At 39.3% G+C, this 13,627-nt stretch overlaps 3 protein-coding genes across 5 annotated transcripts; 1 reads left to right on the top strand and 2 right to left on the bottom strand.

Annotated features, from left to right (window-relative positions):
- Positions 1–1,434: 1,434 nt before the first annotated feature.
- Positions 1,435–3,363, bottom strand: LOC133715084 (T-complex protein 1 subunit delta). The gene has a single exon (XM_062141430.1). It carries the CDS (start codon positions 3,199–3,201, stop codon positions 1,597–1,599), a length of 1,605 nt encoding a protein of 534 aa, XP_061997414.1. The 5' UTR covers positions 3,202–3,363; the 3' UTR covers positions 1,435–1,596.
- Positions 3,364–3,664: 301 nt separating this feature from the next.
- On the top strand, positions 3,665–6,403 carry LOC133716350 (uncharacterized). The gene is made up of 5 exons (XM_062143060.1): positions 3,665–3,880; positions 4,753–4,843; positions 4,983–5,072; positions 5,755–5,852; positions 6,017–6,403. The coding sequence occupies exons 1-5, from the start codon at positions 3,665–3,667 to the stop codon at positions 6,161–6,163; spliced, it is 642 nt and encodes a 213-aa protein (XP_061999044.1). The 3' UTR covers positions 6,164–6,403.
- A 1,357-nt stretch (positions 6,404–7,760) lies between these two features.
- Positions 7,761–11,167, bottom strand: LOC133713971 (protein PSK SIMULATOR 1). Of its 3 annotated transcripts, none has more exons than XM_062139987.1 (3): positions 10,987–11,167; positions 10,156–10,447; positions 7,761–10,038 (listed from the first exon to the last, which is right to left on the bottom strand). In XM_062139987.1, the coding sequence occupies exon 3, from the start codon at positions 9,975–9,977 to the stop codon at positions 8,187–8,189; it is 1,791 nt and encodes a 596-aa protein (XP_061995971.1). In that variant the 5' UTR covers positions 9,978–10,038; positions 10,156–10,447; positions 10,987–11,167; the 3' UTR covers positions 7,761–8,186. The 3 variants fall into 3 exon arrangements, with proteins under 3 accessions (XP_061995971.1, XP_061995972.1, XP_061995970.1); XM_062139988.1 differs by having other exon boundaries at positions 10,156–10,195; XM_062139986.1 differs by lacking the exon at positions 10,156–10,447 and having other exon boundaries at positions 10,987–11,166.
- Between the last annotated feature and the right edge of the window lie 2,460 nt (positions 11,168–13,627).

The following is a 13,627-nucleotide window of genomic DNA, read 5'->3' as shown; positions in this document are numbered from 1 at the left end:
TTTTGGGTATCTTCCAACACACATCAATGTGATAATAGTTCAATGGTCTTAACTGGAGAAGTTAATAGTAAAATGTTGAATTAACTGCTCCAGTTATAAGTAACGTAGCACTACTATCACATTAGCGAGTGTTGGGTTAATGTTGTGGACTGGTGTCTCGGTTTGGATTTACTTTCGAGCTCTTAATGTTGAATGGATTTATTTTCCCTCAAAACTAATCTCATGGCCTCTTAGCAGATCTAGAAACAATCCACTAGCAAGGTCTACCAATATAGGGAAACTCTGTCAACGTTGAGTTTTCTGCAAATTCCCAATAATTTAATTGAGAATGGGGCAAAAAAAAAAATTCACATTTTCCTTCTATCAAGTAGAATTTCAAACATATTTTTGAAAGATTAAGAACTTTCTGCCTAGATTTGAACCTAGATTCTGTGACTGATGCAAACATCATGTTATTCAACAGCCACGCAAGTATCTGTTGCATTTCCAATTTATTGATTCAACTAGGGAAATGATGCCAGAGGTCAAAAGGATCGCAGCAAACTGAAATTATTGAAAAGGAAAGGGAAGGCAGACTGGGGCAGCCCCGGCTTTCCAATACAGCAGAAAGAAAAAATGCATACAAGAGCCAAGTGATGAAGTGAATCATCCCTCGGTGAGGTAAGGCTTCACTGATTTCCTAAACCCTGGACTACCTGTTCCCAATCTAGAAAGAATAGTACAGATAACTAACTGGACTGCAATATTGTACAAGTAATTCTAGACAACTCCAAAAAAAGTAATGGTTGCATACAATTCAACAAGGGTTTCTGCGGTTAAATTGATGATTTATATATGTATCTATCTCATGTTCAATGTATCTGGTACAACTGGACACACCTATTCGTTAGAACTGAATCACTGTCATTACAAATGTGACTCTTCGACACTGAAATACTTTCAGTATGATTCCTAAATAAAAGATTTTCAAAAGCTAATAACCTTCATTGTTCTCCAACTGTAATCTACTACGAACTCAACTCTCACCTCACCCTAAACACCACTTCAACCACCAAATCAGTTTACTCACACTCCACGGCTTCTCAACACACTTCAAACTACATCCAAGAAAACTCAACCACAGAAGTTACACGCAATGCAAATTTTCATAAAAATCCCATAACAACCACCACCACATGACATCAAACCCCTGGAACCTTTGTAGTCCTTGAATCATCAATATAAACCCAAAACACAAATAAGTGAACTCATCAAAACCCTAATGTATGAAAGTACAATTCAGAAAAGATGACAGAAATAGTGTAATATGGTCCAAAGACAATCAGTTGATTAATGTCTTAACTTTCGTCATGCCAAATAATAAGAACCAATATTTTTTCATCGAAGAAAAACACAAAGTAACCATCTTCTTTTCTAGCATGTAACACAGGCATAGAAGCAACAGAAACTGACTAACATGCATATAAATGGACAAAAGTTCCATAATATCTCTTACAAAACACTAAAAAGAGTTCCAATCCAAATCCAGAACCAAAATTCTTAACAGAAGTCGACCACAAATGATAAAAAGCTCCCATCAAATACCAGACATCCAAACTATCTTACTGTTACTATGTCATCGATCTTCAAAATCATCCGCACACACTCTGTGGCCAATGTGATGGCACTTGTGCTCACCAGCAGCGGCTGCACCACATTCTCGTCCCAGATGTTGGTAATCTGCCCCTTCCTCACATTAATGCCAGTGTTGATCTCACCCTCATTGTGGCGGTTCCTCAGCTCAGTGACAATGGTCATCGGGTTCAACCCAGCATTTTCAGCCAATGTATAGGGAATAACCTCAAGTGCTTGTGCAAAATACTTGACACAATGACTCTCCATCCCCTGCAACACCTTAGCCCAAGCACCCAACTGCCTGGAGAGCTCAATCTCCGGGGCACCACCACCAGCAATCAAAAACCTCTTGCTCACCAAACACCTAACCACACACAAAGCATCGTGCAAGCTCCTCTCAGCCTCATCAAGCACCAACTGGTTAGAGCCCCGGACCAGCACAGACGTAGTCCTACCCATGTTCTGAATCCCAGTAATCTTCACAATCTTGCCATCACCAAGCGAAGACTCCTCCACCAAGTCAGCATACCCCAGCTTCTCCTCCCGGAAATGCTCGATATTCGCAATGGGCAGGCAATTCAGAGTCTTGGTAATAAACTCAATCTCATCCCTCTCCACATCCTTAACCACCAAAATCTTGGCTTTGGCCAAGTAATGCAATGACAGATCAGTCACTGCATCCCTCAAAATACTCTTCTGGATCAGCAGAACATTACAACCCGTCGACCTGATCTTCTTAATCATACTGAGAATGTAATTCCTCTCCTCCTTCAAAATCCTATCCATCTGGGTATAGTCCGAAACCACTATGCTCTGCTCGATATCAGTTTTCGGAGGCGAAATCTGGAACTGAATCACAGCAATCTTCGCCTTCTCCATCCTTGTGGGACCACCAGCAGCGTGGCTCGTCTTCTTATCGAAAACCAGCCCCTTAACGGTTTCGGTATCGTCGACGGTTCCGCCGAGCTTCTTCACGATCTTGATGTCCCTCAGGTCCACAATTTCCGGCTTCGCGGGGTCCACCACTGACAGCACTGCATCCACCGCCAGCGGCGCCAGAAGCGTCGAGTACTGACTCACGACCTTGCTGTTGAGCGCAGTGCTCGCCGATTTAACAAGCGATTCCCGGTCGGAGAGCTCCACGGGGCGGGCCATGGCGGTCAGGACGTCGACGGCCTTGATCGAGACCTTGTGGAGCGAGTCGGAGATCACCGTGGGGTGGATGCCGTGGGAGAGGAGGACGAGGCACTGCTTGAGCAGAGCCCCGGCGATGACGACGACGGTGGTGGTGCCGTCCCCGGCGGCGGCGTCCTGGGACTTGGAGAGCTCGACGAGCATCTTGGCGGCGGGCTGGAGGACCTCCATCTTGTTGAGGATGGTGGCGCCGTCGTTGGTGATGATGACGTCACCGTTGGCGGTGGAGATCATCTTGTCCATGCCTTTGGGGCCGAGGCTGGTGCGGACGGCGTCGGCGACGGTGCGGGCGGCGAGGATGTTGGCCTGGCGGACGTCCTCCTTGCGCTTGTTGTCGACGTAGGACTCGGTCTTGGAGGAAGACCGGGGGGCGGCTACTGCTGAAGAAGCCATGGATGAGATCGGAACCCTAACCCTAACCCTGAGTGCCGGTGAGGGTAGTCAAGTAAATAAGCAATTTGATGGGGGAGCAGAGAGAGAAAGAGAGCGCTTCCAAGTTCCAATTTTGAAATGAGGGAGAGAGAATGAAACCCTAGAGTGGGAGTATAGTGACTCTGAGTGAGAGAGGCGGTTTAGTGCGAAATTACACTCTTACCCAAGGCTACTCATTTTTGTTCACTTGTCCCACGTCTAGCACCTTCTTTTTTATGTGATTATTATTTTATTTTTTTATGAGAGAAAGAAAACTACAAAACAAAATCAAAATTACGAGAAACATATATTCTCAGCTGATCTAAATGAAATGCTGGGGGACACAGAAAGAGAAAGATAAAAAAAAAAACCAAACTGAATGATTTTGAGTATTGTGGCCCAAAGAAGCTGAACGATCTGCCACAAAATTGGCCTCTCTATAAACATGTCTAAAGCGGATGGTCTAAAATTCCAACTTCTGAAACTTAATTCATCAGGCAAAGTAGTTGCGGAGCTATCAAAGGGTTATTACACTAAGGCTGCAGTTTTGTTACACCCTTCCCGTGTCACTCTTGATGATATTAAAGGTACGGCATCTCTTACACAGTTCACGGTTGAAAAAACACTTACTTTCAAAAATATTGAAACCTTGGGTAAGACCGTAAGACTAGTATTACTCAAACTGTGCTTTTATATGCATTGTCCAAATTCAACTTGTACGCCATTTATTGTGGAACAATGACAATTCAACTTGTATGCCATTTAGTCAAGGTTGAGTGATCTATATATTGTGGAACAATAACAATTCAACTTGTACACCATTGACAATTGAAGTTGTATGCCATGTCGCCATTTAGTCAAGGTTATATATTGTGGAACAATAACAATTCAACTTGTACATCATTTAGTCAGATTTGAGTTAGTCAAGGTTGAGTGATCTATATATTGTGGAACAATGACAATTTAATTGGGTTCCAGCCATAAAAAAATAAAATAAAAAGTAATTCACATTCACATTATCAATATACAGCACAATTATAATTACATATAGATAAAAACACTAGTTTAGCAACCTACTACAGTACTATCAGACCCAAAAAAAAAAAACCTACTACAGTACTAGTTAATTACTCATACATATTAAATATCACAATTCTATTATAAATGTATAATTTCAGAGAGGCTACATTGTAAATATGTTTATTATAGGTTAGTTTAGTCTATGTAAAAGTTTCATTCAAAAATATCATTTTATAAATGTAATTAATATGATTTCTTTATTTTTAACCAAAATTTCCACCGAAATCGAAACTTTCTCTGAAATTTCCTTAAATTTGAACTACTAAAATCGAAACCAAAACCTAAATTTGAAACCTTAGTTTTGACTCAAAATTAGAGTAGGCAAACTGAATTTAGTTCTTTATTTTATTTATAATCATTGTCTTGGACAAGAGTTTCTTGTTTAAATAAGGACTTTCCGTGTGTTATGAAGTTTAGTCATATCCTACTTAAGAATGTTCCATTTTTTTTTAGGACAAAGGTTTTGAAGATGCTAAACGTGTAATTGCTGCTCTAAAGAACAAAGGGGTATCCGGGATAGGAGCTGTAGGGTTCTGTTGGGGCGGTAAAAACTCTACCTCCCACTTTTATGTGTAGAATTGTAGAACTCAGAAAGTCCATTTCTTGGATTGATTAATTGTGCCATGGCTGTTGAATTAACCAGCTGATCTTACTATTCCAACTTCTGAAACTTAATTCATCAGGCAAAGTAGTTGCGGAGCTATCAAAGGGTTATTACACTAAGGCTGCAGTTTTGTTACACCCTTCCCGTGTCACTCTTGATGATATTAAAGGTACGGCATCCCTTACACAGTTCACGGTTGAAAAAACACTTACTTTCAAAAATATTGAAACCTTGGGTAAGACTAGTATTACTCAAACTGTGCTTTTATATGCATTGTCCAAATTCAACTTGTACGCCATTTATTGTGGAACAATGACAATTCAACTTGTATGCCATTTAGTCAAGGTTGAGTGATCTATATATTGTGGAACAATAACAATTCAACTTGTACACCATTGACAATTGAAGTTGTATGCCATGTCGCCATTTAGTCAAGGTTATATATTGTGGAACAATAACAATTCAACTTGTACGTCATTTAGTCAGATTTGAGTTAGTCAAGGTTGAGTGATCTATATATTGTGGAACAATGACAATTTAATTGGGTTCCAGCCATAAAAAAATAAAATAAAAAGTAAGTCACATTCACATTATCAATATACAGCACAATTATAATTACATATAGATAAAAACACTAGTTTAGCAACCTACTACAGTACTATCAGACCAAAAAAAAAAAAAACCTACTACAGTACTAGTTAATTACTCATACATATTAAATATTGATATCCTGAAAGTCTTTTGCAACAGGCAATCTGATCTCAGACAAAAAGAACTAGTGCACTATCAGTACTGGCTCTTCTTTAAGTTACTAATCCAGTGTTTTCCTTGTCTTTATTCTTCTATGTCAGAGATTAAGACCCCAATAGCCATATTGGCTGCTCAATTTGACAACAGCACTGCACCTGAACTCGTGAAACAGTTTAAGGAGGTTTTATCCACTAATAAGGTAAGCATCTCCCAACTTCGATCGAATAGTCAAATGGTCACTCTCTGGCACGAATGGATAACCCTAAGTGAAATTCCTTAGAAATGTTAATGCAATGGGAAGAGAGTCTGATATGACAAATTCACATGAAGTTTTAGGAATTAACTGATGCTTTCTGTTTACAGATTGATAACTTTGTGAAAATATTTCCTGGTGTTTCGCATGGATGGACTGTCAGGTATAAAGATGACAATGTGACCGCTGTCAAAAGCGCTAATGAAGCTCATCAAGATATGTTGGACTGGTTTACTAAGTATGTTCAAAAAACATGATTCTGTGGATTATGAAATGTCCTCCATCATTTACATTTACAAAGTATTGTTGCATCTTACTGTAGAATCAGTTCTCAATAAAGAATGGTGAGCAGGAAAAGTAGTAGGAACATTTGCAATTTTTAAGCTGTTCTAAACTTGCTTCCTTTGGAATTTCCAATATATAGTTACTAAGAAACACTATTTGGCATTTCCAAAGTACTATGTCTGGATGTATGATATGAAATGGTAATGTCATTTGCACAAGGATTGCACTATTCAAGTCGCTAATGGCAGCAAACATAATCTTGTAATGCACTAAAGGGATGCATCCATGAGCACCAATTTGATTCAAGTGACCAATTATTGAGACCTTAAGAAAGAATCTTAAGAGACCTTTTGAAGCAGAAGGCTTCCATGTAACTTTGATAGACTTTGGCCTCTCCACTGTGAGGTAGTATGTTACACAGGAGATAAATTTTGGAAGTGCGGGGTGCTGATTAAATTTAAACATCAAGGACTAACATAATTTTTGACTCAAAGTAGGAGTAGGCAAACTGAATTTAGTTCTTTATTTTATTTATAATCATTGTCTTGGACAAGTTTCTTGTTTAAATAAGGACTTCAAGTTTAGTCCCTATAGGGATGGGTAATTGTTTCCTCTTATTAGTAATAGGTTTATTATTTCCCAGTTACAGTCTAATTGTTTCTTCTTCCTATTCATGTTCCTAATCGGGCCTAAACGAGGTTGCTTGACATTTTGATAGTTGTGTTGTGGCTAGTCGGTTTTTTTTTTTTTTCATTTGTAGCTAGTCTTCCAAATGTCGAAGACGTTGCAGGAGCATAGAGAACTGTCAGGTGCTGGTCGTGACTAATTCAACGGGTCGTCACTCGTAACACTACTCACTTAGATCGTTCCTACAGGCAGTGAAATCATCCTGGATTGTCGTCTTAGCTTATAGCACCTAGAAGTAGAACAAGGGAGTCCCATTATTCTCATTTAATGAAATTAAACATTCAAGAGTCCATGTGCCAACATAACTCGAGGAGACTTCAATCTCAAGCAACAACTGCCCAGTCATTACAATAGTCTGTACCACAGAACTCGTTATAGTAGTGACCCAGCAACCAGGTATATGAGTGTTGTTGTACTGTGCAGCGCAAAGCACAAAGTTGTAGTAGTAGTCTGAAATCTGAAGCAACAAAAACCATGATCCAAATCCAACACGATTTAACAACCTAGGATGTCTCTGGGGTACACAAATTCATATTATTCCAAGGAATTATGACTTGATCCGGATTCAGGATCATTAGAAAACAAAAAGGTAAAATGGAGTAATTCTGACTTTATATGTGCAATCTTTCACCTCCAAACATGCATTAGAAACATGCTTTTGTGGGTTCAGGGAGGAACAACACAGGCAAATCCACAAATTCCTGAAAACAGCCAAGATTTCTAACAAAACAAATTAAACAATTCGGAAGATGAGGGAATGCCTGGTAACACAGCATGATAGTGCATAAAAGGGAATATCTCAAATATCAAATCTAACATGCAACAAAACACTTATATGCCCTAGCTACAATGTGCCGTAAAGGTCACCATTATAATAGTCACTTACAAAAGAAAACGCTTGACCATACGAGGCGTTTTGATATTATGGAGAGAACCTTTTATACCACAGATTTACAACCATTGAAAAAGAAACAAGTATAGCTGATAAAATATACAAGGTACACAGCTTAATTAAATATGGCATACCATGCTTATATGAGAAAAAAAAGAATAGAGGAGCCATATTCCAGTGGGTAGAAACCCACCAAAAGAAAGAATGTTTGGAAGCTCTGTCTATACCTTTTTGACTTACCAAGGATGCCTTTTAATACAAGGATATTAAAAATAGCTGATTGTGTCTCCTGGACCACGCAATTATCAATCTGTCCAGTAGCATTCAGCAACCTCATCGACAAGCCAGGTCAGAGCATTGGCAATGTGGGTAGACTTGAGATCTGCATCTGGTAATTGCAATAAGCTGAAATTCTACTACCCATCCATATCCAAAAAATCATCATACGTTCTATTGCTATCACAATCTAACAGAGCCTTTGCATTGACTTCTCTGCCAAACCTCCAGATGTAATTCAAACCAACAAGAAGCTCTGTAATTGTTGCTTCTGTTTTCTGTTGATTTGCAAAGTAGAGGGTTTGAACCAGAAGAACATGTGTCCTGGAAACCAAGGTTTGCTGTTCAAAGCTCCTCTCGGATTGCCATCTTATCATGTTATGAGCAAGTGGTGCCAACCATTCTAATATCCCCGCCATTGCCTCATTCCACTCTCCTGCAAGAACTGTATCGTAAACTGATGAAGTTAAGCTCTTACTGTATGGCTTTAGCCTTGCCCTTAGTGCAGCTCTCACACTTGCAGGCAACATATTGTACAGGTCATCTCTCGCATCAAGACCAATCAAGTGAGGAGATGCAACTAACTTCTCAATTACAATAACAACATTTGCGTAGTGCAGTGCTAAGGCAGCAGCACCAAGGGTTTCAGGTGGAGCATCCAACAATTTGTACTTGGAACTGAAGATTGACGGACTAGGATGAAGTTTGCTGCCAGAAGCCAAAATGTCTCCATTGGCATCTCTGGCTACATTGAGAATTGCTGAACGAACACCATTTGAATTCAAGTAGCAATTGGTGACAGGTGAATTGCTTATCATGCATCCTTTAAAAGGTCCAACTTGAGTCAACCTATTGGGCTTTGTAGGTGGTTTCTTCTCATGATTAGTGACTGAGTGATCACGAGACTTCCAGAACTTCCTGATGGTTCTATTAGTTGCAGCAATTGGGCCTGATTTTGTTGACTTCCCAAGAGGACCTGAAAAGAAGTTGACATCTTTCTTTTTTGCTGAAATAGGGCCTGATTTTGTGCTGGAGCCACCAAGAGGGCCTGAAAAGAAATTGTTGGTTTTGTGTGTTTTCGAAATTGGCCCTGATGTAGCAGCAAACCTCCCAAGGGGACCTGAGGCAAATCTTGGAAGACCGTTCTCAGATGGTTGGACTGAAGGCTGTATTATTGCAGACACTGAATGACTACGACTAATGTGATCAGAATCTTTGGATTCACCATCTGCCATCTGTTGAACTCCAAAGACATGCTTGATCCTACCGAATATTGTGAAGAGAGATCTTGCTAAAAGGAGGACTGTATAGTCATAAGTTCTGTTCCACAGAGAGACCTCTTTCAAATTCTTCACCTCCTGCCGCTTCCACACTACCTTCTTTTGAAACTCCGGCAAATTAACACCATCTAAGTCACCACTGCCTTTCATTCTACTCAACGTCTGTTCAAGCTCTGAAAGAACTTCCATCTCTTCATACAAATTTGCATTTATTGAAATGAACCTCTCCATCTTCTTGGCCTTCCTCTCCATCTTTTTCCATGATAATTGCCATCCATAAGTGTCAACACCGTAATTGATCAAATCACTAATAGCAGTCTCAAAACCCTTCAAACTAGGATCAGTACAATTCCTCCCAAGCCTGTCCACAGATTTTGCCACACGGACCATATTCTCGAACAACTCGATGCATATTAAACCTCCAATATAATCATCATCATCTGACACAAGCTTTCTTATACCCACTGAATTTGAAATTTCCTCTCTGAGCCTAGCCACTTGTTTATCACTCAGAAATTGCCATAACTGGACTAGCTTAGACATCAAGCTTGCTACTTCAAAGGCCAAAACTCTAATCACTGCTTTCTCAGGACCATCCTCGTGCTTCTTTTTTGTCCTCCAGAGACTGCGAAACCACGAGTCTGCAACCATCTCTTACACGGAGAATATAGTTTGGATCTCTAAGCGAAATCCAACATCATATTTCTTGATCCTGCATCAAGAAATAATACCATAAATCAAACAATTGTGCGAAACAGCTAACGGAAGTCAAGAAACTCTAATTTTGTATGCACTCGCAAACAAATTCGAAACCAAAAAGCAAAATTACCAATGATTTTTCTCCTAGGCTGCTAGCTACTGCATGAAAACTGAAAAGGAGAAGGAGAATATAAATATGGGAATTAAAGTGTGTCGGGTGCATAAGAATTCGACTCGAAATCAGAAAATGAAGGTGGTTTCCTTCTGTTCTGGTTTCAGATTTCCACAATTCAAGATCCACAAGAAGTATTTAGAAGACAAAAAACCACAGCACTAGGCAGAACCCCCCAACTCCAACACTATGGTTACAACAAAAGGCTGCTTAGCCAATGCTTAAATGGATAACCCCCATACTCTTTATTCTGGATAAGAAAGAAAGAAAGAAAAATATTAAAAACCCAAAATTTGAAGGAATAATAATCTTTTAGCAAACAATTCACCAGAATATATGCCAAAACTAGACATGAAAATGACCGCTACCTAAACCCCAATTAACAACACCCAAATTCCATTCTATCAATCAGTACCAAATTCCAAGATCCAATTTTTTTTCAACACCCAAATTTTTTTTCTTATTTTTCTCTACAACTTCCACCAACCCTGTTTGTCTTACTTCTTCCAGAATTACGAAAATTCACAAAATACGAAAACAAAGCCAGATTCATACAGCAGCAATATTCTTTGTTTGTTCTGGCTTAGCCAAGCAAAATCAGACAAGATAAAAACGTTTGGTCCGAGGAAAAGACAGAGCAGAGTGTTGGAACCCAGATTCAGACAACAACGTTTTGAATTTGTGGGATTAAACAAAGTAGAACAAGCAAAAGGGTACGATCATTTCCAGAAAAAAAATAAATTGAAAAAAAAAAAAAAATCAAACATGGTATAAGAGTATAAGACTCACCGATCATATGAAGAACAGGGTAGTAGCCGACGAATCTTTCAAAGATGAGAATTAGAAAATGGGGAGCAGCTTTCAGAGGGGAAGTAACGAGGAAGCAGCAGTGGAAGTTGAGCTGCAGCCCACATGGAATAGAAGAGAGCAGCAGAAATTGTAGAAAGACCGAAAACGAGTAATATTTAATAGATATATAGAGAGAGTCTACTTATTACTAATCTTATCCTTATTTGCATTTTTTTTTTCCACCCCCTCGCTCTCTACATATATATCTTCCAACCCCTAATTTTGGAACCGACGAATCTTATCTTGTTCTTTTCTTTCTTTCTTTCTTTCTTTTTTAAAAATGTTTTTCTTTTAATTTTTCAAATGTTCAATTAATATATAGCCTTGAAAAGATTTTGTGTTGCCTTGAAGCAATCCGATGTGTAGGAAGAATTAGGTTATTCGATTCAAAAGTTGTGATGTTTTATGGAGAATTCGGACAATGGTGTAATGGATTGATTACCTAGCTCAATCATTTTATGACGTTTGAGAATTTTGTGAGGTTTAGTTTTATGATTGAATGAAAAATTGAATTTAGTAAATTGCTAACTTTGGTTACAATCATAATGAAATAGTCAACAATTAAATCCCACAAAATCTATAATCGTAATGGCAATGAACGATTCAAACTTTATTTATTTATTTTCTAAAGGAGGACCTCATTTTATTCATATTGAGTGAAAATACACACGTTCGGCCTGTTTTTGGCCATTGGGGGCACAACATATTAGACCTACTATTGAGTACATTTACGTTCGACTACCGGTCATAGAACTATTAATAATTCTAATAAATATATACTCTAAAAAGAACAAAAGTGTTCTTTTATTTAGTTTAGATATTTTCTTTTAAAGGAGGTTGCTAGGTTATTACTAACTAGCCTTTAACCCCTGTGTTCGCACGGATAGTCGATGAGAGGAACGTGTGATTATTCTCTTAAATTTGTTTGTTTTCATTTTATGTTTATCTAACAACTAAAATAAAAAATATTTTTAATCTTTAAAAATAAAAATATGCTGATGTAATAATTTATTAAATAAAGGGTATTTTACGTGTTTTAAATTTTGGTAAAGCCTATGACACCAAAATTAGGCTTCCATTTATAGTAGTAGAGACGAGCGAAGATACATATGATGGCTTTCCCTTTCTGGCATTTGGGACACAACATATAAGAGCTACTACCTAAGTATATCGTTTGCCCACATGTGTATAAGAGCAAGTGCAGCGGTTGCACTTTGACTGGGCAAAGGGAGGGAATGATGATGTGGTGACCGGCCACAAGCAAAATCGGTCCTCCACCGGTGAAAGTTTGCCCAGCCATTTTCTGGCTTTTCTTGACTGAGGCGAAGAAAAAAGGCAACATAGTGACATTTTTCTTGCCTGGGTTTGAGGGGCTGCCAGCTCGACCCAAGGATTCACGTGGCTGACATCACCAGCAGACCCTCCACTGCGACGCGCTGAAGGCAGTGACTGGCTCACAAACGCATGACGCGTGGCGCCGCAAAGGCAGCTCGACTGACGCCACAGAGCGGCCGGACGATTTGCTCCGCCTGGGTTGCTTCGATTTCGGCCTGGGGGCAGCGTCTGGGCGGTTTGACGCCACAGAGCGGCCAGAAGAGGTGAGGCGACCTCGGGGGAGCCGGGTCCGTGGCCGGAGGACGGAGAAAAATCTGGGTCGGGTCTGGTGCAGCTGCGAGAGAGAGAACCGGAGGGGGGGGGGAAATGAAAAAATTTCGTCCTTTGAAACAAAATAGAATTTTTTTTTTTGCTATTTATAGAAAATTTTCAGATTTCAAAAATTCATAATAAATTCATACGAACTCCGAATATTGCGTTCCATGTATGCACGAGATCGTATCAACGATCTCTATAACTTTCATGAAGGAAGTTTTCCCAAATTATGTATGTGTAAAAAGTCGATTTTCGAGACCCCCTAAAATTATATAATAATGAACAGTGTTGACCGGGCAAGAAAAACAACGGGTGTAAACCCATGTCCAGTGGCAGTGAATAGTAACTTGACTGGTCGAATTCTTGACTTCTCGACTTTGCCTTTTCTTGACTACGGGTGCACTTGCTCTAAAAGCTAGAGTTCACCGTAGACGTAGAGCACGCTCAACACAATTGAGATAACCTAAACCATCAAATTTGCAACTGTCATCCAAAGTACCATTAATTGATCCAAATCCAAAATCCTAAGTTGAAACTGACCTAGATCTCAAATCTAGATTCAAAACCGGCCCAAATCCCATATTCATTTCCAAAAACAGGAATTAGGACATAATCCATTGTTCAATAAAGAATCCAAGTACCTTTATTCTCTTCCCTCAAGAAACATACCAACTTTCAACTCGAAGTCGCAGACACCAATGTCTACTAAAAGTGACGGGAGCAGAAAAGAACACTACTTGGATATTTGCCACTCGTAGCAGAAATGATTGCTATATTCTACGTCTATGAGCCGAAATCAGATCAATAAGTTTAGAGGGTGTGAACTTAGTTAGGCCAGAGGTAGTGGTCTGCTCAAGTCGAAATGTCCAACTCGTATGCAAATCTACTTATAACTTTATAAGTGGTGCGTGGTTTATTTTGGGTGCATTTC

The sequence above is a fragment of the Rosa rugosa genome, chromosome 6, assembly GCF_958449725.1.
Source record: "Rosa rugosa chromosome 6, drRosRugo1.1, whole genome shotgun sequence".
In the NCBI taxonomy this organism is placed as follows: Eukaryota; Viridiplantae; Streptophyta; class Magnoliopsida; order Rosales; family Rosaceae; genus Rosa; species Rosa rugosa.
Note: the sequence above shows the minus strand (reverse complement) of the source record. Positions and strands in the feature narration are given on the sequence as shown.

Coding starts and splice junctions, on each gene's coding strand:
- LOC133715084 (XM_062141430.1), bottom strand. CDS start 3,201: ATGGCTTCTTCAGCAGTAGCCGCCCCCCGGTCTTCCTCCAAGACCGAG.
- LOC133713971 (XM_062139987.1), bottom strand. CDS start 9,977: ATGGTTGCAGACTCGTGGTTTCGCAGTCTCTGGAGGACAAAAAAGAAG.
- LOC133716350 (XM_062143060.1), top strand. CDS start 3,665: ATGTCTAAAGCGGATGGTCTAAAATTCCAACTTCTGAAACTTAATTCA. Junction 4,844..4,982: donor TGTAGGGTTCTGTTGGGGCG/GTAAAAACTCTA, acceptor TTAATTCATCAG/GCAAAGTAGTTGCGGAGCTA. Junction 5,853..6,016: donor AGGTTTTATCCACTAATAAG/GTAAGCATCTCC, acceptor TTCTGTTTACAG/ATTGATAACTTTGTGAAAAT.